The sequence below is a fragment of the Pomacea canaliculata genome, linkage group LG12 (assembly GCF_003073045.1).
Source record: "Pomacea canaliculata isolate SZHN2017 linkage group LG12, ASM307304v1, whole genome shotgun sequence".
Classification (NCBI taxonomy): Eukaryota; Metazoa; Mollusca; class Gastropoda; order Architaenioglossa; family Ampullariidae; genus Pomacea; species Pomacea canaliculata.
Genome location: NC_037601.1, coordinates 5,394,715 through 5,417,333, shown reverse-complemented (window position 1 = coordinate 5,417,333; position 22,619 = coordinate 5,394,715). Strand labels below are relative to the sequence as shown.

The window sequence follows — 22,619 nt, the reverse complement described above, 5'->3', positions numbered from 1 at the left end:
AAATTTAGTGCTAGCTTTAAAAAATTTTGAATAATAGTTTAAACATGAGGGGAAAGGGAAGCTATTCTTACATACATAATTTCCGGTTATCACCTGCATAGGTGACAACATGGGTAAGTTCATTTCTTAAACCGTCTTTGCTCACGGGTTATTTTTCACATTTTTCTGAAACATTTGAAAATACATATTATATTGCATTAATCGTAATTCAGTCATATTTATCGTACTTCTTACTTATCCTTTCAATTTTTTAGTTGTCTGCTGCTAAAATAGCTGTCGTTGATAGGTACGCTAACGTTCCGTTTGCTAGCGTGATTGTGTGGAGCTTTATAACATTTTTTCAAAAGTAGATAGCAACACATTGGCTGGAAGTTGATACTGCTTGAAAGAATCATTTTTAAAGAATTATAAAGTTTTAAAGACAACTATTTGACCAAATGCTGTACAGTAATCCTCGACAATGGTGTACACAGTTTAGAGGCATATACGCAATATATAAGTTAAAAATTAGATATAGAGGTAACAGTGGGTTTGTAGCTGAGTTTTGTCGTCTCTGTCACTTTATGTAGGCTAGATTTTCAATTTATGGTAGGCGAAATTATATATGATCTTAGAGACCTCGCATATAAACAGAGATTTGGTGAGACAAAAGATAGTGGGATAATTCAAGAACAAATTTAATGTGGTCGGTCGACGCTTTATTCAACCAGTGTACCACACCAAAACTGGCAAGGTCCAGGCATAATTTTAACCAAAAAATACTAAAATTTCCATATCCAGTTCATTAAAGGTACTACATATCTGTCGAAGACAAAAAGAGTTTCTTGACTCTTGGCTTTGATGCTAAATCAGTTTTATTTAGGAACCGGTCATTTCACTCCAAGACAATTGGAAATAATTTACATAAATGGGGCACTTTCACTCAGACTGTGGGGCGCACTAAGACTGTGGGGTGATATGACTGGGATGAAATGACCAGTGATATTTTATTCTCTCTCTTATCCTTTCTCACGTTTATCCACATAGAGGCATTCAGGCATGCATGCGCGTGCACACACACACACAAGTAATAATAATAAGAAGATGATTAGAAGGATGACATTATGATGCAGAATATAAGGCGTAATTACTAGCAAAGAAATTAACAGAAGAGGGCTCTTTTAAAATTTAGTACTCTTTTTCTCCCCTCTCTTTCTCACAACATATATTCACTTATTATACACATAGACTTTTGTAAGATGTATTTCCCAACAAGTAAGCTTTTAACAAGGTAGAACAGGCTGAATGATGCAAATTTTGGTGGAAGTAGGACTGTTACCTGCCAAGGAGCAAATCTGTCCAGATGGAGAGTAGATAGTGAGTGTATTATTTATGTATTCAGGGAAGGAACCACATATAATGTTATGACATTCACAGCCAGGCTTTTATGAACTAGGGCTTGTACAGGCAATCAGTGGAGTGCATAGAGAAGAGATGTAACATGATTATGCTTCCCCTCCAGATTCTGACAGTCCGGATTTGATGGATTTTGACCAAGGAGATTTTGTAGAAGAAGATGATCTTACTGCAGGGTGGTAAACATTTCCTTTTTCCAATTCCTTATTTTCTTAATAGAGATTCATTTCTTAGCACAGAAATGTGGTAGATCAATATCAGTTTGGAATCCAGCACTTAGCCATTCATTAAGGCATAAAGATAATAAAAGTAAAACTATGTTGTAAAATGTATGGAGTAAAAGTTTCTACCTTTTATAGAAAATTGTAACAGTAAGTCATTATTATGTTTAAAGTGTATTATATGAACCAAAGAAAGGGGAAACACTTATGTTTTTTGTAAATTAAAATTTTTTTATATTGAAAAGCAATATAATTTTTAGATGTATTATATTCTATGAATCAAATCCTTTTTCTTTATCAGCTCAAATAGTACTGATGCTGGATTTGATGCAGTCATTGGCCACATAGAAGAAATTGTGATGGGTACGATAACATCTAAAGAATTATACTAACATGAGAATTTTCAAAATTTTCTTTAATCATACATGGTGTGGGAGGCACTTTGGCTAGGTTGTTCGTATAATAATAATAAAGGTCCCTTGTATATTGCCTTATCCCTACTCTAAAGGCAAGTTCAAGGTGCTTCGCAAAAATAAATTAATTTTTACAGTACAGTCTACAGAAAACTTGATATCCAGATTTTCAGCCCTCTGAACAAACTCCTGATATGACATTGCATGTTATTCCATCAGAGCAATTGCTGCTATATTATTATTACGTGTATCACACGGAACAAAAATGCCCAAGCAGATCATACTTCCTGCCTCTTTTTTTTCAAGACCCTGAAACTTTGAAAAAGTTATATATTATCATAAATATTATAATCAGACAACGAACTACGCACTTTATAAAACAAAATTGAAGGTGGGTACAAAATTATTTGAAGATCTTTATGCAGTAATTGTGCACTAATGTTTAAACTGCATTTATTTTCACTTTAAAGTATATTCTGGGAGTTTATAACTGTGTTTGTGTTCTATTGGTTGGAAAGCTAAAATTTTGTACTGAAAATAGAAGAAAGAAAAGCCAGGGAATGTCAAATTAGTAAATGTATACACCTTTATACTTATACATCGATGAGAGGTTATCTTTTTAAAAAATATTATCCAACAATATCCATTTTAAGTTAACTGCATGATATAAACTAAAAAGGTAGAGGTGCTAGTAAATGTGAATTGAATACATGTAAAAATTAATGTATGTCCTTACAAAGCATTTATATATATATATTCACATACTTTTATCGTGTATATTATTTATGAAGAATGTATTTTTATGGCATTTTTGGTGTTTATGCAGAGAGTGGCTTCCAGAGACTGCAGAAAAGTTTTCTTGATAGGTACTATCAAGAATTTGATGAGACAGAAGAGAACAAGTTTTGCTATACAGACATTCACAGAGAATATGTGAGAAATTTTTCAATTTTCCTTTACCCTCTAAAAGACTTGCATAACTCCAACAAGAAGGAGGGATGGGGGCTAAAAATATTTCATTTTTGAGGAAGGAAAAGAAAATTCGGAAAACTAAATCCGTATTGTTCAACATAGTCATTTCTCAAGTGCACATTCTCATTATAATGTTCTTTTAAAAGGCATTCCCTTCTTCCTCTAACAGAAAAAAACTCCTTATGCTGGTCTCTAAACCAGGCTCATGTTGCACTCATGACCTTTTTTTAAAAATTTTGTTAAACTCAAATCTTGTTCCTTTGAGGTTTTTCTTCAATGCTGAGAAGAGACAATAGTACAAGAGGATGGGTAACAATGAATAGGCTGGGTGGGCCTCTGTTTAAATCCTAAATCCTTTGGGTTTTGTTTTTTTAACCTGGGCTGGTTGACAGTGTTGGCAAAAACATTTCTTGCAAAACAAAAGCACTCCACCAGCTGATCTGTCCAGGCATTTTTGCGGAACTTTCCACAATTTATCATGACCTGCAGTATATGGCATTGACCTCTTGGCCCTTTGGAGGCTTTGAACATAGATACAGTTCGAACAGAAAAAAAAAAAAATTCAACAGTGGGACCTGGGAAGGGAAAAGAGCATTTGCCAAATTTTTCCTATCAGATTCATGGCACATAGTGGAGGTGACACAAGCAGATTTAGGAAACCAACTAAGGCATCTATATCTCAGACAGGTATATTGGGGCAACGTCATGAAGATAGCACAATGTGGTGAATTTGTCATCATTGTGAGTTCAGACTAAAGCTCACAGAGGAGGGATGTTCCATGGTCTGATGGAAGACAATATGAGTTTGCCCAGTAGGCAGTCGGGAAGATCATACCAAACTTCTTTGTTCAGTATAGCTCGTGCCCACAACAAAAAGGAGGTAGACAGTGGATGTGTGCAAACAGTTACATTTCATAATCTAACCTCCAAAAAGAGTAACTAAGTATATGGATATAGACAGCTGAATGAAGGGAGGTAAACAATAGGGACAGCATACAAAGGTGAAAAAGACAGTACCAAACAATGTACTAGCTCTAAAAATATTGCTGGCAAAATTTGTACAATTATGTTTTGCAGCCTAATAAAAAGAAATAACCTAGTTAGGAATATCAATGAATAGAGAGTAATCCAGCCAGGACATATCAAAAGCAGACATGAGCTTGTTGGTGGCAGACATTGACAGGAATGGTTGAATGTGAGTGATCCTGCTAAGTTCAAGAAAAATTGACTTACAGACTGCATTGTTATGACAGTCAAGACATAATAATGTGTCAGTGGTAAAACCAAGATTACGGATGGTCTGGGATAGAGAGATGTTAATCCCAGTTATACAGTTTTCATGAATTTGTATTCACATTGCCACTCAGAGAGGAACACAACAGGAGTTAATTTGATGGGTTTTTGAGTTAATATTCAATAATTAAGAATAGGTCAACAAACTTGTTCAAATTTATGAAATCAACCAGAAATGGACATGTTAGATATAGAAAAAATAGATTGAGAAAATTAAGAGAAAACGCTCGACTACAGTGTCAGATTTTAAAGTTACATAAAGCTGCATCTCTATAAATCAGCCATATTTTAGATTTCTTTTGCATTTGTAGATATTGTTCCTTTGTTTGTGCGCTGCGTCTCTCATTATTTATTTTTTGCTAACAGGTCCAGCTGGTTGAAAAATTCTTGGAAGATGAAATAGTAAAGCGTGTACCAGAATTTTCAATGGAAGAATTCACAAGGACTCTTATGTAAGCAGAAGAATTATTGCATGTATCACTAATACTTATTTCTTTTAAATGAGAGATATATCTGTATATGCTGTGTTATAAACCTTTGTAGTTTTCACTTTTAGAAGTACTTCATTTTTTTGTTTCATTTAAATTATTTTTGTTGTAAACTTGATGATTATCTAGTAATAAACATGTTTTACTCAAGACATGTCATGATTACAAAGAATCCATTCAGAAGCAAAGGGCACAACCTAACAAGATGAACATCTTAAATCATTAGAAGCTAGTGTATGTTTTAAAATTGTTTAGCTCACTAGTATTATCTATATTGTGCAACAGTTTTCTTTAAGATATTATTTCCTCCCACAGAGAGCGAAGAGCGGAGTTGGAAGGAGAGATCTTTGAACTTCTCTTAACTTTTAGTGACTTTCTTGCTTTCAAGGAAATGGTTTTGGACTTCAAGGCTGTGAGTATTTTGTTGTGTCCTTGTTCTGTAATATTCATACATGAGATGGATTTTTGTTTTTGTGGAAATTAACTTTAAGGCAGGGCTTCTGCTTATGCAAAAAATTGCGTACAGTACGCATTAAAAGTTCAGAGGACCCCTTCAATTTTCGTCAATGGGGTCCCCTTCAAATTTGGGCAAAGAACAGGGACCCCTTAAAAATCTGAAGAAGTGGTCCCTGGGACCCCAAAGAATTTAGCCTTAGCAGAAGCCCTGCTTTAAGGGATTGTCTGCAACAAAGGATTTATGTGAATTGTTAACATGTTTATGTTAATGTTATGTTAATGTTTTTAACATATTCTTCATTTTGTATTAGGATGTATGCTGATTTCTATTATATTCATAAGTATTCTATTTATGACAGGAAAAAGAGGGACGAACAGTTGACTTAAGTAGTGGAATCAGAGTAACGCCAATCCACAGTGACGACCTGCCTTTGGGTGATACAGGACTTAAGTTGAGTGAAGGTCATCTTTGACAGCCCTTACACCATCTTGTGTTACAATCCCAGCTCTCTGACTTGTAACTAGTATGGGTAATGATATGTATGAGTGTGCCTTTCATGGAAGAGATTCACCAGGTATTTCAAATTGGGAATATACAAGTGAGTGCCTGAAAAAAAGAATTATGTGAATCAACATCAGCAGACTTCAAATGTCATCTAAAACTTTTCGACAGAATAGAGAATATACAAGTTTAGGAGTAGTTTCATTGTATTCAGAGTTATATATATGTATCAATAATTTAATATAATTCTTCAAGATCAGGAATGGTTATTAATATTTTCTTCGAAGCTTGTTTAGCAAATTGTTGTGAAGCCTACTTATACTACTTACTTAGTGACCTATTAAACTCAAGACAGAAATTTATGTCCGCACAAAATGTGTGATTCCTCAAATCTGCTTTTGTCTTATGATGATTCATTCCATTTGCTGTGGAGAACATGAATTTTCTCATGTATATGCCTCAAAAAACCTATGTAGTACCTGAATCATAACCACATCCTGTATCTAAGTATCAAAAATATTATTATTATTGCTCTTTACTTTATAAAGAGACTGGATGGGACCAGCCCTGTTGTTTTGTCTCGTCTGTGGATGTACGTTGAGTTTTGGTTTCTTCTACTCATCTGTGATGTTTGATGCGTCATTTACCACTTGTGAATTGTTCTTCTGTGTTTGTGCTGCGTCATTTCTTACACCAGACATCTGCCACTTACGACTTCTGTCTCATCTTTTTTTGACATCTGGCTGATTCTTGACTGTATAGGATTCTTCGCCTCCTTTACTGATACTTCTAACTGTTCTGACATTGTAGACCATGCCGTTTTCCATTTTTGATTGATGAACCCTGTACGTTGCTACATGTTTTGTAGATTAGATTCTGGATATGTGCGCTTCATGCTGTCATCTGGTGATAAGATGTGTTTGTGTCATCTTCCATCTTCCTCCCTGTGTGTCACTGACTGCTGTTGCCTTCACTTCTTCAATTCCAAGACTGTGCTCTCTTCTCAACTGTTGCCCTCAAACTTCAGATTTATTATTTTGACAAATTTTTCTGTTTGCTGGCCTACAGCTGACATTCAAGACGTTGCTTATACCAATCTTTGCTCTACAAAAATCAGCTTCAGACCAACATCCATTATTATTATATTTGTATGTTTTTCTCTTTAGTAAAGCGCTTTAAGCCTGCCTTTAATGGTGAAGGAAAAGCGCGATACAAATCAACTTTATTTTTATTATAAACCATCCCAGTAAACCCATTCAAATCAAATTTCAAAATGTGCTTTATCATTTATTTCGTGTTGTGAACTGAGTACCTGGAGTTCTTTCAGTGATAAACCTTTCCATCGGATGATATTGCTTTTATCTACTTTCTAAGTATTTGTGTTCACAGAGCTCTACTCATCAAGTGGGTAAGTTGTAAGGATGTTCACAAGTTATCATTGTTCAGCCTCTTACAGAAATGTGTTATGAAATTCTGTAAAGGATTTTATTACCAAACATGTTTACTTTCATTTGATCTGAATGTGTTTGCTTTAAGGTTTTGTTTTTAAATAAATTTTATTTTACACGCAAAACTAAACTGGGTATTTTTGAAAGTAATTTACAAGAATATCTTCAGACGTAAATTCTCCGTATTTACATATATAAAGTGATTGAAAGTTTTACTTGCTGACGTGGGTTTTGTACTGCTTTATTTAGATTTAGAACTAAATTTAGAGATTTTTTAGCATACAAGTTAAAAAAACAAATCCTTTCTTCAACCAGTTTCACCTAATAACAGGTGCGCTGGTGCATTTTCCTTGTCCTGTATGTGTAGTGTTCATTTTTCATTTACCATATTTTCTTTGGTGTTGCACTTAGTGCTTTCATTATTAGAGGTAATTACTTGCCACACAAGTACTTACATCCCATCTCTGTTCTCCGTTTGTTGCCTTTTTCCACTTTCGAGAGAATTCACATAATACACACTGCTTTAACCCCAACAATTTCAACAAAATATTGTCTATTTTATTCATATTTAAATACCATAGAGTAAGTAAACAAATCCATCCAGTCCTTTTAATTTGTCCATTTATTAACTTTTTTCCTGTTTAAATGTTATGTACATGAATCAAATGACTGGTCCTTAAAGAGATATTTACATGGTGTTTCATCATGCAGCTAATTATTCCCTCACTATAGGAACCATGTTAGGAACACAAGCTTTTGAAGTCACTAAAGTAAGCTGAATACTTATGTATGCAAAGCATTGGATGTTTTGAATTTACTTCTCCATAACTGTTTTTCCAATCTATCAAAATGCACCCTGAACAGTAGTTTCACATGCAAACAAGAATCCAACATCTTAAGAGAATAAATTTTATCTTGAAAAATATGATCACCGATCATGTTTTTCAGACTTTTGCTGGCTTCAATACAAGTGTTGGTTCTACCTCATTCATGGTGCCATTCAGGCATATGCAATCAACTCTGTTGTGATCTAATATAGATACAAGAACAACCAATAAACCAGTTTTCAGAGAATACAGTCTGTACAGAAATGAATTAAATGCTACACCATGTGATGGACTTGCTACCCATAGAAATAAGTGGACATGCTTTTTTATAGTATTCCTCACTATGATAGCAAAAGTAGATTTTCAGAATTACTCCGAGGCAGCAGGAACCTAAGCACTTTCTCCTGTGTGTTGTAAATCCAGAGGTGTCATCTCTCGGGTACATTTGTTCATTGTTGTGAGGTATTAAACTGAACTGAAGGAGGGTTTAGTACGTCACAGAATTTGTCTCAATAGTGTGCAAAAATCTTTTTCATTCAGAAGCCATCTTAGCAGCTGTGTAAAGAGTTAGAACCCTGCGGATGTCAGCTTTCGCCAAGTCTGGTACTTCAACTGCTAGTTTACTAACAGCACTTTCAATGTTGTCTTCTTCCTCGATTTTGCTGTATTTCTGCAACACACGTTTGCTAAAGTGTACTCCAGATGTTCCCCCCAACCACAAAAACTATGTACATGAGATCAAGCATATTTCACAAGATCATTAAAGCTGTTGTTTCAAATCTCAGATATATCTATATTAAAGTGTAAAGCACATAAAAACAATAATTTGTTAACAGTATCCCTTTGGGTTGTTTCATTAACATGAAGTGTCAGTTGAGAGATTTATTCAATTTTAGTTTTCTCTTAATTTTACATCTTTTCACCTGTGTCACACAGTACTATATCATCGTAGAAATTGATACTTCCTAGTATTGTAACGTTCTTGCTTTGCATTCACACTCTTTGACACATCCCACTTTTCAGCAACATCTCAACACCTACTTGTGCTCTGACTGTTCTTTGGTTAGTGCTGATTTCTATTGGACTGCCTGCTAAAGACATGAATCTCTCTCCATTGCGTGGTGCTCGTGCTGTGCCTGGTGTAAATGGTAAACTGAAAACAAAAATCCCAAAATACAAATATTAATAACTCAGCTGTCAAGGTCTTATCATTTTTAGATGACTGACCACACAAAAAAGTAATGGCCATAGATCTTATTACCAGCTAACAAGACTGTACATTCACATCTTCATAGATTTTATAGCGCATCTTTAAGTTATTTGCTCCAGCTTAGCAAATAGAATATATTTTCAGTCTTAAAGGATATTGTGAGCGCTCAGCAAAAAAGTCAGCTGTAATAGTAACAATAATCATAAATGCAAAATTTGTTAAGCGCATACTCACACTCTTAAGGAGCATGCTCATATAGCTTAAGAACAAGAACGAAACATGGACAGCATACGAGGGACAGGAAAATACCAATAACATATGACCTATAAAAGAATAAACCGGACTAAACGGAGAATAAAATCAAATACAGAAATCACAAAGAGGAACCAAATAACAAGACCAAAAGCTGAGAGTAACATGATATTGCAAAAGGAAGGGTGTAAAAAAGGATTAGCATTATGGGAAAGGTTGTTGGGAGTAATATTTACCAGACTGAAACCAGAAAATAAAAATGCAATGCTGGATATTAACCATATGATAAACAAAAAAAATTACAGGAGTTTATCTTAGAAAAACGCACATATAAATGTGTTTTACAACATAGACTGCAATGTCTGTGATTGTTGCCCATTAAATTTTGATCTGGAGAAGATTTACTTACCAATCTGTTGAGTGAATTGGGCTTGGAACTTTAATTTTTTTTTTAAACTTCAGTTAAAGTTTCTAAATAAAGTTCAAAACTGTAGGACCATTCCAAAATTAGCCGTTTTATTTTCTGGGCTTTTTTTTAAAAAATCGCTTCTTGAACATGACAACCTGAGCAATGTTTCTTTTTTTTTTTTTTTTTTTTTTTTGACTTGAAGACATGCATGGATTTGCTGAAATGAGCTACACTCACAGTTACAAATACTACTGGCAAGTAACGGTACTCTTCAGCATATGAGATTGATTTTCTTCTGCTTTCCTAGTGGCAGGTGAGAATGCTGATGTTTCAAGGTTTACATCTTTAAATTAAGCATAATTATGGACTCATAATTTGGGAATGATTATTTTAAAATGAACTTAAACCAATCATAAAGAAAAAATGTTACATGGCTTATCCTTTAATCATGGCACAACAGCAACTATAAAGTTCGCCTTATTTAAACTTCCCTCTTGGAAACATGCATTAAAAGACATGTTTACAAAAATATAATAAACCCTTACTTGATGTCAAACTTTGGTGTGACTGCCAGTGTTTCCCAGGCAGTATGCTGCAGATTTTTATTCAATGGAGTCCGGAACCTTGACAATTGTGTAACATATCCACTTTAGATAATACTGTAAAAGGATCCTGTCACTAATAAGATTTCGCAGCTTTATTTTAAGAAAACACAAATCATAGGTTAAATCTATTTTGCTCACAAACTTTAAAATTTCTATATAGATTTCAAACATATCCCTACAGCTAATTAATTTTGTAATTGCAAAAGACAAGTTGTTAAAAAAAAGTATGCTAGGTTTTGCTTTTTCATTTGGGAGCTCACCTGGATTGTTTCAGGGAAGACAGTGTTGCAGAAGGAGGAGGCATGTTGGTTCTTTCCACAGGACCTCTACCTCTTTGTGAATTCTTGCCCGCAAACTTTTTACTTGAAGTAAAACCCTTTTCATGCACAAAGTAATAATCCTGAGAAATGTTGCAGCTTAACTAGTAAACTGCTAATGGATTTCAGTGAAATTATGCTGACGACCAGTACCAAAAAAAAAAAAAAAAAGAAAAAAACAAAAAAAAAATCACATCTTTCAGGGATTGTAACTAAAAATATTCCTTTGGAAAAATTAAGAAAAATAAAAGACTCTATAATGGTGGTGAGCTTTTGCTCTACTCCCTTTTTCATTTGCCTGTTTAACAAAGAGGGTAATAAAACAGGAGTCAAGGCATAAAGAAAGTATAACGATGTAATCAAAATTCTCTATACTGCCACTAGAAAAAGAGATTGATGATCATTTTTCATCACTCCAGTCACTAGAAATACTTTCACTCTCCTACACATTACAAGTACATCACTTCTTCAGAAGTAAATTATTTTTTAAAATTCCTGCCCACTCCATCAGTTCTCTAAACTATAGCATTTTTCATTTCTAGGGCATGTTCTTGCAATACACTAGTTTCAAAACTTAAAAACAAGGGAATCTGGCAGAATTACTTACTTGGGTGAGATGTTCTCTGTGGATGTCTGCCTCCATCTGTGTCACCAGATCTTTCTTCTCTTCAAGTTTCATCCAGGCATCTTTCACTGTGCCACCAGCAGCTTTACGGGCATAGAGATAAGTTTTACCAGATACTCTCCAATGATCTGATTACCAACATGTTTAGCATTTTATGTTTCTGGCTGATCAACAGATCATTTAATGTTCTCTTTTCATATACTTTTAATAATATTAAGCTCCGCGCCATTATAATATTGACCTTTAAAGTCCACTCTTCACAGATACTGGTTTTAACCATTCTCTCTGTAATATCGCTGTTAAAAAGAAGGAAAAGAAATCCATTCCAAGAACGAAATATTACCAACAAAATCCATGATATTCATATTCCTTATTTCCTGCAATGAAGAAAAGAACAAATAAATTCAAAACTTAAATCTTTTGAGTTGCACTGTCAATTATTCATGAACTCTATAATTCTTTGAAGTACACAGTTTGCTGAATGCATACATAAATGTGGCATGTCATTATCCAGTGACATCATTGTTGTCATAGAATGCAGATCTGAACTATAAGCATAAATCTGAAATCTTGGTGTGTGTAACAACAATTCAAGGCATTCACTCCATAAGATGATCACATCTTATATCTTTGTGTAGTACTCTTTGTAAAGCACATTGAGCTTGCTGTGATGTAAGAAAATGCAACATAAATATAAGTGTTTTTAATAATAATAATAGTTGTATAAATGTGCTTAGAGTAGCTTATGGATGCCATGACATACAACCAGAAACAGAAAAAAAAATGACTAGGGTTTGGGATCAGTAGATATTTTTAACTTCCTAACACCACTTCTTTGCAAACTCTAGCCCTTTTTCCTGTTTAATTTTTTCCCCTGGGATTCATATGCTACCCATATGTGTACATAATTCTTTTTATGAAGATATATGCAAATTTTAGAATTACTAAAACAAAACAAAAAATCCAATACAACTAAGAATAAAAGTTAAAAAATAAGAGTTAGTGGAAAACACCATATATTATATTTAGTCACTCTATATAAATATCAGTCAAATAGAAAGAGCACAAAATACATTTGATGTTGGGGGAAACAGGTGCTCACCTGTGGCAGTGCACTCAGCTGTAGCTCAATCTCCTTTTCTATTATTTTCTGTAATCTTCCCTTTTCCTTTTCATATGCTTGTAGTCTGTTCTTCACTAACAGGTTAAAAGATGTTTAAAGTGTTATTTTAGAACACTTTCATACACCTACTATAATAAACTATACATAAACACTTCATAATTTCTAAGGCTTTAGATTTGTTCACTTTTGTTGATATCTTTAATGCTAATTCTTTACAGTGATGAAAATTAAACTTAAGTATTAATTTTGTAGAGTGATGAAAATTACCATAAGCCAAGTTGAAAATATTTTATATCTGAGTAACTGACAATTCAAGTGGATGAAAATGACTCCCAAGTAAACAGTTCAACTGAGATTTATTAATGAGTACCTTATGATATAGTTTTAAGATTTTCTTACTTTCTCTTGCTTAGTTACATTTTCGGAAGTTTGTAACTGTAGTAACCAAACAGCCGCTTGATTTTCTTACAAAGAGAAAAAATTGAAACAGTTTTATAGACGAACATTTTTAACTGTACCTTCTATTTCGAAATCTTGAAGAAATACATTTAGCTTTCTTCGTTTGTCTTCAAGTTCAAGATTATCTGGTAAATCTCCACCTGGAGCTTTAGGCTTCGCCCGTCTATTCACTCGGGTTGTTCTTTTTTTCGGCATGATCGTGCTGTCAACCAGATAAGACATGAGATTAATCAGGAAAGTTAGATCACTATTAATACTGATGAAAGCACAAAACCTGCGACACAAACACATACATGCGCGCCCGTCTCTCTCTCTCTCGCTCACACACAAACACATTATACTAGCAACATTTGATAATACAGCACTGATGCAGTTTACATTTTTAAAGGACATAGTTTATCTTTGCGTGATGAATCTTGCGTGATATACTTCAAATTATTATGTAGAACATTTACTGAACATACCAAATACATGTATTTACATTGAAATTACTGTTTAGTGCTTTGGTGTTTCTGTAACGACGATCGACTCGAATAATATACTCATTACAGAGACAATAATATCACAACACAGATTCATACAATTTACAGTTTTGCTATCTTTGTCACTTGGTGAAACAACTTACATAACAAAGTCAATTGATAGTTTGAACAAATTCCGCCGGAAAGAACGGCCAATGAAACGTTTGCGCATTAACGTTAAGCGGCTGTCGCGATATCCGCTATAGTTAATTCATATAGACTAGTAATTTTGTCAATAGAAAGATCAAGTATAATCTAGTAGTCGAGTTTAATATTTTCAAATTTAGGTAGTTGTTATTAATAAAATTTGTTTGCTGAAAAGTGATTATAACGACTTACGTTCACAAATAAGGGAGATAACTAACAGCTGGAGGGGTTATTCTTGTGAACTTTCACCTGCGACCGGCTGGTCGATGCTATTTACGCAGAGGGGAGCCCCCACGATAGGGATATGGTTAGGTTTAGTGTTAGGGTTGGTATTTAAGATTAGCTTTCGGAAGGGTGGGGTCTTTATGTGTCATTAGTGAACTGCCTTTAATGAACCGCGTGATAGATCGAGATATTTCAGTTATGGAGTGAGCAGACGACAGTGGTCGAGTTCAGTGAGCAGACGGCAGAGCCGAGTGACGTCATAATGACTGTTTTGCATAGCTCCGCCTACAGCTACACATTTTTATTTTCTATGGCTGTCGCGTGCAAAGTTGCACCTGCATTTCTATTTTATGGTTTAGGGCACATAATTTACGCCATATCTTAAACTTTTTAATTCAATGGCAGGTATAGAAACTACAGAATTAGCTAGTAAGAAATTAACACTGCAAAAATGTCTTCAAAAGTCGTTCAGAAATGTTTTCTTGTTAATAGACCCATTAGAGTCCGCACTGAAACAGACATTACCGAAAGTGGAATCCCTCGCCAATTTGATGGACCAGTTTGAATGCTGCAGTGCGATAAAAAGCAATGTGGAACCAGTCTGCACGACATTTCCAGATTTAGTACCGCGATTGTTAGCCAAGATAGCAGAAGAAATTTTACAAATAACACAAGATCTAACAAAAGCCATGTAAGTATTTTAAAAGACTTTTTAACTATCAGAAATTAGGAATCAGAAAGTCACGTTACATGGTTAGGGAGCACATTACCTCAATACCTGTGGACCACAACCCCTCCCATGGAAGAATATAGAAACAATATTTAAATTACTATAATGATTCCTTTTTCTAGATATGCTAGCTAAATTCAATTTTAATGAGAACTCCATTTTTTTCCTCTGCTCCTCTCATTTTCCCCAGTGCGAATAGCCTATAGGTGGAACCACTATCCCTCTAAACTCAACAGTTTTAATGAGGCTATATATATATAGCTACTTGGGTATTTAACTTTCTTGTAACGCCAGTCAATAACAGTTGCTGATAAATTCAGAAACTAGCAGCCAGTTAAATATTTAAGTTATTAAAGGTACAGATTGCATTTTCTGACACTGTAAAACCTTTGGTGTTTTCCTATGCTTTGCATCATACTGCATCTTTTAGAACTTAAGAGTTTTGTAAGCGTTTATGAAGTTCAACTTTACAATAAATTGTTATGCCTACTAATTACAGTATCGTTATCAAAGAAACACAGGAAAAGTTCTCCAAATACCATGATGTGGCTATGAGACTATATCACAAATGTCTTACATCTGTTGATTTCCACACCATGACTGCTGTATCTCCCATGACACCATCAATAGCAGACATGATGGAATGGCTGGAAGATGCAGATGCTCAGCTGTATGAACAGTATCCTTCAGATTTTATGATACTGAAAAAAACCTTGTTTGAACAAATACAATTATTGAGTATTGCATTCATAGTTAGATATTATCAACAGTAGAAAGCGAGGCAAAGGACATCAAAACCACATGGGCAAAACAATTGAAGGGGGCTGCCTAAAACCGGATCCACTGCATGGGCGAGGTCTTGTTGCTGCCCTGTGTTCCTTCGAGGAGTAACAAGGACTAAACTAAACTATTATCTGCTTTATTTAATGTGTGCCTGGAGTTGGGTATTTACTGACTGGATCACATATTGATAATAAGCGTTAAAACTTGTAGCACAAAGCATATTGCAATGCATATTTGTCATGTATTTCCACCATTGCTTCATTTTCTGGGCACTTCATGGTGGATAAATCCCTGCTGTTATGACTGACAAAATGACTACTTGTGTTGTTTTATGCCAATCTGTTGACTGCAGACGACAAATTACTCATTTTGTTAAGAAATTAGAAGACAATTTATGAAATAGGTTTGTATGGATCTTTCAACAATGGAAATATTTGCAGAAACATCTACTATAGTTGTAAGATTTTAACCATACTTGATTAGAAAAATCACTGCACCTTAAAGTAAAATTATAAACACAATAATTTTTTTTCTGTCCTTAACTATAGTCAGTTATTACTACAAATTGCATTTACTGGAAGATATTGTAAACAAAAAGGTGAACTCGAGTAATCTGGTCCAAAAATGGACAGATCAAGACCAAGAAATAATAAAGAAAATTAAAGGTTTGTTAATCTTACACTGGAATGGGGAAGCAGATAGCTGATTGGTTAGAGCACTGGTGTCCGAATTATTAAGAGGTGTGCTGGTTCAGTATCTGGTTAGCACAGCAAACTCCTCCCATTTGACCCAGCTGGTGGGAATGGGTACCTAACTCCATAGAGGGTTGGTGAAGGTAAGGCTGTGGAGGGAGAGATGGGTACCGCACTCATGTAAAGCTGGTCCCAGGAAAAGAGATGTCTCTAACATGTCATCCTCACCCCCAAATGACTGGAAAAAGTTAGGGGACAGTCTTTACCTTTTACACTGGAATACTTTTTTTGATTATATAGCTGTTCATTTTTCACTTTATTCACTCAAAATACAGTGAAAGTGATTGTTACAAAGCCAAAAGGTATTCATCAAGTGTTAGTATGGTATCTCACAAGGTAGAGCAAAATTTAGTATATATTTCATTGCATGTATATGCCTCATTCATCGTAAACTTTAAAAAACCTAGAAGGATAATTATAAAAATAAGGAGACAGTTGAAGACTTAGGCTGCAGTCATTGGGATTTACTAGTGTATGGTGAGTAATTTGTTTGCTCATATGTGATTTGATATTAATTTATTTTTTATATTTTGGTGAATGTTGCAGATCATCTTTTCTTTGTGAAGCTGTTTGTGGAAGAAGATTTATAAATCAAATGGTCTTCATAATTTTTTTTCCAAAAAACCTGCAGACACTCCTTGAGCAAGAATTATGAGTGCAATTTTGCTGTTAAGTCATATTTGTAGCAGTGTGCTTGGGTGCATGTAGATGAATGCACATTGTTTGAGGAGAAATTGATGTGTAGAATATTACAGTTCGAACTGCAAAGGGAGTTATTTTTAACAAAATATTTTCTGTTATTTGTCCTGATGCAATTAAATGAGCCAGTTGAAATAAAGAATAATTATAAGTTGTGCTTGTTTTCTGTTTTAATCAAAACAATACTCATCTATGGAGAAAAAAAATACTGGAACTATGTAGTACTTTAGACTGGAAGAAAAAGTAAAATCAGCATCTTCTGAAAGGGTATTTCCAGAATGGCTTTTTCACTCGGAAAGAAAATAATGATTGTTATATTCTCTGGTGTTCCTTTTCACTTTCTGTTTGTTTACTTCATATAAATAGTGATAATAAGCTTTTATGTTTCTGCCCCAATCTGTGCTTGTGCTAATGCCAAGGCATGCAATATTAGTACATTCCCAATAAGCAAGATAAACAGGGTTTGAAAACTATACATTGATAATCTAAAAGACTCACTAAGATTGCATTTTAACATCCATTAGATCCTGCTGAGTATAAGCTAATGGGAGGTTGCTGAACTTTCTGTAAAACAAATGCCTTATATTTAACATTTTAAAAAGGATGAAATTATGTGACTGCATGCCTGTCTCTTATTCTGCCTCTCTCCTTGCATAGTCATACCTTGGAAATGGAATCAACATCATATCTGATAATATAATTAGTATTAGAAGGGCGAGGTTGACAGCTATTTTTATGAGAACTGAATGTAGATCATTCTATCATACACAAAATACAAATGCTGTTACATGTCATGTTAAATTTATTTTTTTAACACTAAACACTTGGATTTTGTTAATGATTTAATAAATTTTAGTGGTCTTTGGTAAAGAAACTAGGCAGATTATCACATTCATATTGTTATCTGAGAAAATCACGAAGCTGGCTAATTAGTTAGACTGCAAAACTGCAAAGTTATGGCTTCTCTTGTCTTGCTTTTTGAATCTTCTTGTGGTTTCTTTCAGTTATAGGTTATTTTTTTCTGGTTGTCTTTTTCTGGGATTACCTTTTGATGTGGGTTAGTTTGCAAGTTCCATACACTGAAATGCATGAAGATTACCCCAAAATTAAACAGAATCAGCCCATGTGATTTCCAACAGTATCTTGCAAATCATACAATCATCCAACAAAAAAGCTGAAGTCCTAAGCTGACATACTATTTTCTGAATAAAGAACAAGCTTTTTTAAGTAAAGTAACTAGTATGATTTGGAAGCATCACATAATTTCTATACAGTTCTCAACTCATGTCAAAATCATGCTCAGCACAATGTGAGCCGTAAAAGTCTTGAAAATAAATGTGGACAGATTGATAGCTCAGAAAAGTGCATCAAAATCTTGGATTGTCTAAGTAGGTGGTGGTACCTAGGAAGAGTATCTTAGTGATAAAAAATGAGTAAAGAACTGGGAGAAGCTAAACAAGGTGAATGTAAGCAACAGGATGCTGGGCAAAAAGTGGGTAGAGAGCAGCAATAACATTTCAGGAAAAGATAATGATGCATGGTCAAGTCTGCAAGCTTAGAAAATATAATTGGTGACTTGATGTTCATGCATCAAAACCATTAGCTGTGGAAGACATGAGATTTCAGGGCATATAAGTATGTTGAATTTTTGGGGGAAGTAATTGTGATAAAACAATACTGAGTTTTAAAAATGCACTCTCTGCAACACTAGATATTGATCTTCAGTTTTAAAAAATGGGCTGAAAGACAAGTAGATTAACATATGTACACAGTTCAGTTAACAATGTCTTTCTGAATACTTTACAGCTTGCAATGGAAGCATTTCTAGTAATTTGAACAACAATTTGTTGGCACACTCTGGATTCCTATTCTAGTTCAGGAGTAATTGTGTCGCGAAGCTTCAGCCCTTCTTGATACGCTGAGCTCAACTTCTTCAATGTTTCTCCCATTCTCTTGACCTTTTCAGGATCAGCATACTTTTGGCGCCATTGTCGAATTTGCTTGTCCTCCCACTTTATTTGGCTGCCTTCTGAGACTCGCATGTATGCTGTGAGCTTTTCTTTCTGCTGTAGCAGTTCTTGATCCTGATATATGCAGATGGACAGCATAAATTGTACATCTCTCAGTGATATTTTGATTGCTGTTACTTTATTTCAGTTTAACATTTGAAGGATTTACATTTACACTCTTTTGGCAACATTTAAAAAAAAAATGCAGGTCATAGCTGCAGTATTTTGGAATGTCTTAGAACAGTTAACACTACTTATAAATCTCTGCAGATAAACTTGGCCAGTATGAGTAAACAGGATTTTATTATCTGCATTTATGTAAGCAGCATTCAAATTTCCTTTGAGTGTTAGGTTTTTGTTTTCTTGCAAATTTTGGACTATTATTAATGTACAATTAAAAAATTTGCCCTTCCCATCTTTTCATATATATATATAATATTACCTTTATTATATTGTCAAATGTGTCATGGATGAATGGATAGGGTTTTATTGTTCGTCTGAGTTTCTGGGTTTTTGTCTCTCGAGGATGAATTAAAGGAGGTGGCAGGCATTTTAATGGAAATACCAGGTGTAACAGTCTTCTGAGTTTCTTTACGCATTTCTTCAATCCTGAAAGCATGAAACACACTCCTGGTCTGCAAAACCTTGAGTACAATTTGAATAGGTCAACAGGAGGGAAAAAAAAGTGCTTAAATTATAAATATTGCTTCAGTGTTAATGTATAAACCAAAGGAAAGAAATTATTTGTTCAAGTGTAACAATAGCTTATTGTGGCTAAAATCCCTATTTGTATCTCTGTTTCTGTATACAAGATTCTAATTTCTTACATTTTTTCTCGTTGTTTCCTCATCTTACAAATTTCTGGCCAGCTAGGAAACATAGTATTTCCTTGGACTGGTGGCCGTTTATTTGGAGGCTGCAGCTGAGTTATCTCGGTGTATTTGACAAATATTCCATGTCCATTGGTGCAGTTAAAATACCGTTTGCCATTGTACACACCATCATGCCCCAAAAGCACTGTTAACAAACATTTTTTTAAAAAGAAATCTTATTACTATTACAAGAAAAGACATGTCTTGAAGCTTGCATACATTCCTTACATTGTTAAAAGACTTATATTTTTATGTTCAGGCTGTCATTAATCATTAAATGCAGGTGCATAACTTTTGAACCAGAAATCAATGTGCAGATCCAAAACATGCATGCTACTTGAATGTGGAATATGAACAGTAGCAAGACAGGATTGTCATGCAGCAGAACAAATACTAATAATGAGTGGTGTACACAGTATTCATGTGCATGGGCTTATCTGCATGTGTGTATGGTCAAAAAAGTTCAGATGGTGTGTACATTTTTTTTTTTTTGTTCAGGAACTTTCATTAACAAATGGTAAGAAAATCATTTTACCACTCTCATCCAGCTTTATGCCAATTCTCAGTGTTGGAGGAACAGCATTTTCATCCACAAATCCAACAAATTTGACAACACCTAAGGAAACAAAAAGCAATAATTATTGTTATTTCTTTGTTGCTATAATTGTTTTCAAGTCTGATTTCAGTCACATTTTCATGACCATGAATATGCTATATTGCTTATTGAATTTAATAATAATGATCTAAAAGCAAAAGCCTATGACTACATCTTTATTCATCATTTACAGATAAGTATAAAAAAGATAAATGTGTGATTTGTATAGGGCATTCTCATGCTTGTAAAGAGTGTGCTTTTAGCACTTGAGGTAAGAACAAGACATGGACAACATATGAAGGAACAAAAGGATGACTAATAAAAGACAAATATAGAAAATGCAAAGAGGAACCAGGTAATAAGAACTAAGAGTGTCCTGATTCAGCTGAGGAAGATGACTAGGGAAGTAGCAATAAACAGAAAAGGGGATAAAGGAGTAGCATTCTGTGGACTGTTGTTAGGAGTAATCCACATGCAGTTTGCTCAATATGTACAATTTTATAAAGAAAGATATACAAAGTAATACAATCACTAATGTGCATTTGATAAGGTCACCAATCAACTTAACCTTTGTCAGCTTGATGCTTGTCACTACCAAGAGTTATTTTACCATCATCAGATATAATAAGCACTCAAGAAAAATATGCATTCTGGGTTCTTTTTCTAGATTCAAATATAAATGTATGTTGCTTTTAACAAGATGTATGAGGATGAACAGTTTCAAGAGGTAAACCTTGTCTACATCTTGTCCTTTCTTTCTACTTTTAATATAATCATATTTTCTGTGTTATCCTTACATACATCGGATTCTGATGTAAAATCATTTAGATTCATTCTACACATAAGGATCTATTTTTTTCAAAAAATAAAAATGGCACATGGACAATGTATATCACTGGACAAGTTTGTTTTTGTGTATACATAAGAAATCATCATGAATGCTTGTATAATGTGGAGAGCCTTGGCCCATTATATGCTGGATTCCATTCTTGGCATTTACTGGCTAAACATAAAACCAAGGGTATTGATGGGAAAAGACTGTTTTAAAAAATTTTTCTCTCTTTTCTCAAAACACTTTACACACATCTTAAACATGGACAACTCAAAATTGCAATATGAATGGTGTTTTAGCAAGAGATAATTCCAGAATAAGAAAGTCTCAATGTCCTTTTGAAATGTACATTGGCCCAACCAATGCTTAGCTGTGTTATAACTAGCAATTTCTGTCATCAGCGGTTGAGTAAATAAACTTGTATTATACAGTCTTGTTCAATTGTAGCGGTGATTTAAAGTGGTTATATGGTCAAGTCAACTAAGAGGACCACCACCCACCCATGTCTTCTTCGTTGTAAAAAAAATCGTGTTGGTAAGCACCCCTCGCACCCACAAAATCATTATATTAAATGTAAGATATTTATATGATATCTAAACACAACACTAAAAAGAGCATTTTTTTGCCCCACCTGGCTTTCCGCTGATCTAACTCTGTCTCCAACAGCAACGGATTTGGGATTGTCAGAAGCAGACAAAGTTTCACCACGCTGTTCGTTTAAAAGAGTGTCACTGTTGTTGAAGAGAGTAGAACGCCAAAACCTCTTGCACGGACCGCAGTTACACAAGAAGGGCTCAGAATGATACTGCACATATGATTTGTACCATTCGGTGTCCGAAAAATGCAGAATTTTCACACTAGGATTCTCATTTAAGTATATATTGCTCATGAAAGGCTTAACACGTATAAAACACTAAAATAAAATGTAATTGAAAAGATGGAAAAATAATACAGCGGCTCGATACTCTCTCACACAAAATATATAAAAACCTTGGAAAGGGATACATTGCCGGAAAAAATATGTGACGTATCAAATATATCTACTGACAAATATAAAATATGCCCAACACAGATCGACTGATTTAGCGCTAAACACAGTTGGGTTTGACAAGGGTATAGCACATCGACCCCCTATATAGTGTGTTTGTGTGCCTCGACACAGCATATATCTAGATATAGATTATGCATTTGAAATGTAAGGCACAATCAGCAATAAAAATACCTTTTTTATATTTACGGCCATTTTCCGAAAGGAAGGATTGTTCGATGTCATTAAGTATTTTAACTAAGAATAATTTGAAGACCACAAAAGCGTCACACTGCTGCTCCCTTGCGCGTCATCGCTTCCATGACAGCAACTTTCACTTCCTTTTTCACTCTTATCTTGCTTTTGCGTACAACATTAACAATGGTTTTGATTTGTAAAGTAAAATTAATAA

General features: G+C 34.4%; 4 protein-coding genes across 6 annotated transcripts; 2 read left to right on the top strand and 2 right to left on the bottom strand.

Moving 5' to 3' along the window:
* The first annotated feature begins 49 nt into the window (after nt 1–49).
* On the top strand, nt 50–7,313 carry LOC112553242 (ADP-ribosylation factor-like protein 2-binding protein). Of its 2 annotated transcripts, none has more exons than XM_025220336.1 (7): nt 50–113; nt 1,502–1,574; nt 1,918–1,979; nt 2,856–2,962; nt 4,661–4,746; nt 5,098–5,194; nt 5,598–7,313. In XM_025220336.1, exons 1-7 carry the CDS (start codon nt 110–112, stop codon nt 5,709–5,711), a joined length of 543 nt encoding a protein of 180 aa, XP_025076121.1. In that variant the 5' UTR covers nt 50–109; the 3' UTR covers nt 5,712–7,313. The 2 variants fall into 2 exon arrangements, with proteins under 2 accessions (XP_025076121.1, XP_025076122.1); XM_025220337.1 differs by having other exon boundaries at nt 57–113; nt 1,502–1,571.
* Nucleotides 7,314–7,729: 416 nt separating this feature from the next.
* Nucleotides 7,730–13,792, bottom strand: LOC112553240. 2 transcript variants are annotated; one of them, XM_025220333.1, is made up of 9 exons: nt 13,641–13,792; nt 13,075–13,217; nt 12,536–12,630; nt 11,777–11,810; nt 11,416–11,516; nt 10,752–10,867; nt 10,432–10,509; nt 9,057–9,168; nt 7,730–8,685 (listed from the first exon to the last, which is right to left on the bottom strand). In XM_025220333.1, exons 1-9 carry the CDS (start codon nt 13,706–13,708, stop codon nt 8,548–8,550), a joined length of 885 nt encoding a protein of 294 aa, XP_025076118.1. In that variant the 5' UTR covers nt 13,709–13,792; the 3' UTR covers nt 7,730–8,547. The 2 variants fall into 2 exon arrangements, with proteins under 2 accessions (XP_025076118.1, XP_025076119.1); XM_025220334.1 differs by lacking the exon at nt 13,641–13,792 and adding an exon at nt 13,497–13,610.
* A 249-nt stretch (nt 13,793–14,041) lies between these two features.
* Nucleotides 14,042–17,025, top strand: LOC112553241 (uncharacterized protein C1orf109 homolog). Its single transcript, XM_025220335.1, has 4 exons — nt 14,042–14,599; nt 15,138–15,317; nt 15,974–16,086; nt 16,720–17,025. Exons 1-4 carry the CDS (start codon nt 14,307–14,309, stop codon nt 16,761–16,763), a joined length of 630 nt encoding a protein of 209 aa, XP_025076120.1. The 5' UTR covers nt 14,042–14,306; the 3' UTR covers nt 16,764–17,025.
* Nucleotides 17,026–17,284: 259 nt separating this feature from the next.
* Nucleotides 17,285–22,550, bottom strand: LOC112577327. Its single transcript, XM_025260383.1, has 7 exons — nt 22,403–22,550; nt 21,812–21,985; nt 21,270–21,351; nt 20,289–20,369; nt 19,709–19,898; nt 19,324–19,516; nt 17,285–18,956 (listed from the first exon to the last, which is right to left on the bottom strand). The coding sequence occupies exons 1-7, from the start codon at nt 22,451–22,453 to the stop codon at nt 18,738–18,740; spliced, it is 990 nt and encodes a 329-aa protein (XP_025116168.1). The 5' UTR covers nt 22,454–22,550; the 3' UTR covers nt 17,285–18,737.
* Between the last annotated feature and the right edge of the window lie 69 nt (nt 22,551–22,619).

What these genes read in the sequence shown, in the direction of transcription:
- LOC112553242 (XM_025220336.1), top strand. An exon ending in GAATTCACAAGGACTCTTAT is followed by an intron (nt 4,747 to 5,097) that starts GTAAGCAGAAGA and finishes TTCCTCCCACAG; the next exon opens with AGAGCGAAGAGCGGAGTTGG. An exon ending in TGGTTTTGGACTTCAAGGCT is followed by an intron (nt 5,195 to 5,597) that starts GTGAGTATTTTG and finishes TATTTATGACAG; the next exon opens with GAAAAAGAGGGACGAACAGT.
- LOC112553240 (XM_025220333.1), bottom strand. Translation starts at nt 13,708, where the DNA reads ATGCGCAAACGTTTCATTGGCCGTTCTTTCCGGCGGAATTTGTTCAAA. An exon ending in GAATATCATGGATTTTGTTG is followed by an intron (nt 11,517 to 11,776) that starts GTAATATTTCGT and finishes ATGCCCGTAAAG; the next exon opens with CTGCTGGTGGCACAGTGAAA. An exon ending in AAAGAACAGTCAGAGCACAA is followed by an intron (nt 8,686 to 9,056) that starts GTAGGTGTTGAG and finishes CGTGTGTTGCAG; the next exon opens with AAATACAGCAAAATCGAGGA.
- LOC112553241 (XM_025220335.1), top strand. Translation starts at nt 14,307, where the DNA reads ATGGCAGGTATAGAAACTACAGAATTAGCTAGTAAGAAATTAACACTG. An exon ending in CAAGATCTAACAAAAGCCAT is followed by an intron (nt 14,600 to 15,137) that starts GTAAGTATTTTA and finishes TACTAATTACAG; the next exon opens with TATCGTTATCAAAGAAACAC. An exon ending in GATGCTCAGCTGTATGAACA is followed by an intron (nt 15,318 to 15,973) that starts GTATCCTTCAGA and finishes AACTATAGTCAG; the next exon opens with TTATTACTACAAATTGCATT.
- LOC112577327 (XM_025260383.1), bottom strand. Translation starts at nt 22,453, where the DNA reads ATGACATCGAACAATCCTTCCTTTCGGAAAATGGCCGTAAATATAAAA. An exon ending in TTAGATCAGCGGAAAGCCAG is followed by an intron (nt 21,352 to 21,811) that starts GTGGGGCAAAAA and finishes TTTTATGTTTAG; the next exon opens with CCAGTAAATGCCAAGAATGG. An exon ending in AGGAAACAACGAGAAAAAAT is followed by an intron (nt 19,517 to 19,708) that starts GTAAGAAATTAG and finishes AAGGTTTTGCAG; the next exon opens with ACCAGGAGTGTGTTTCATGC.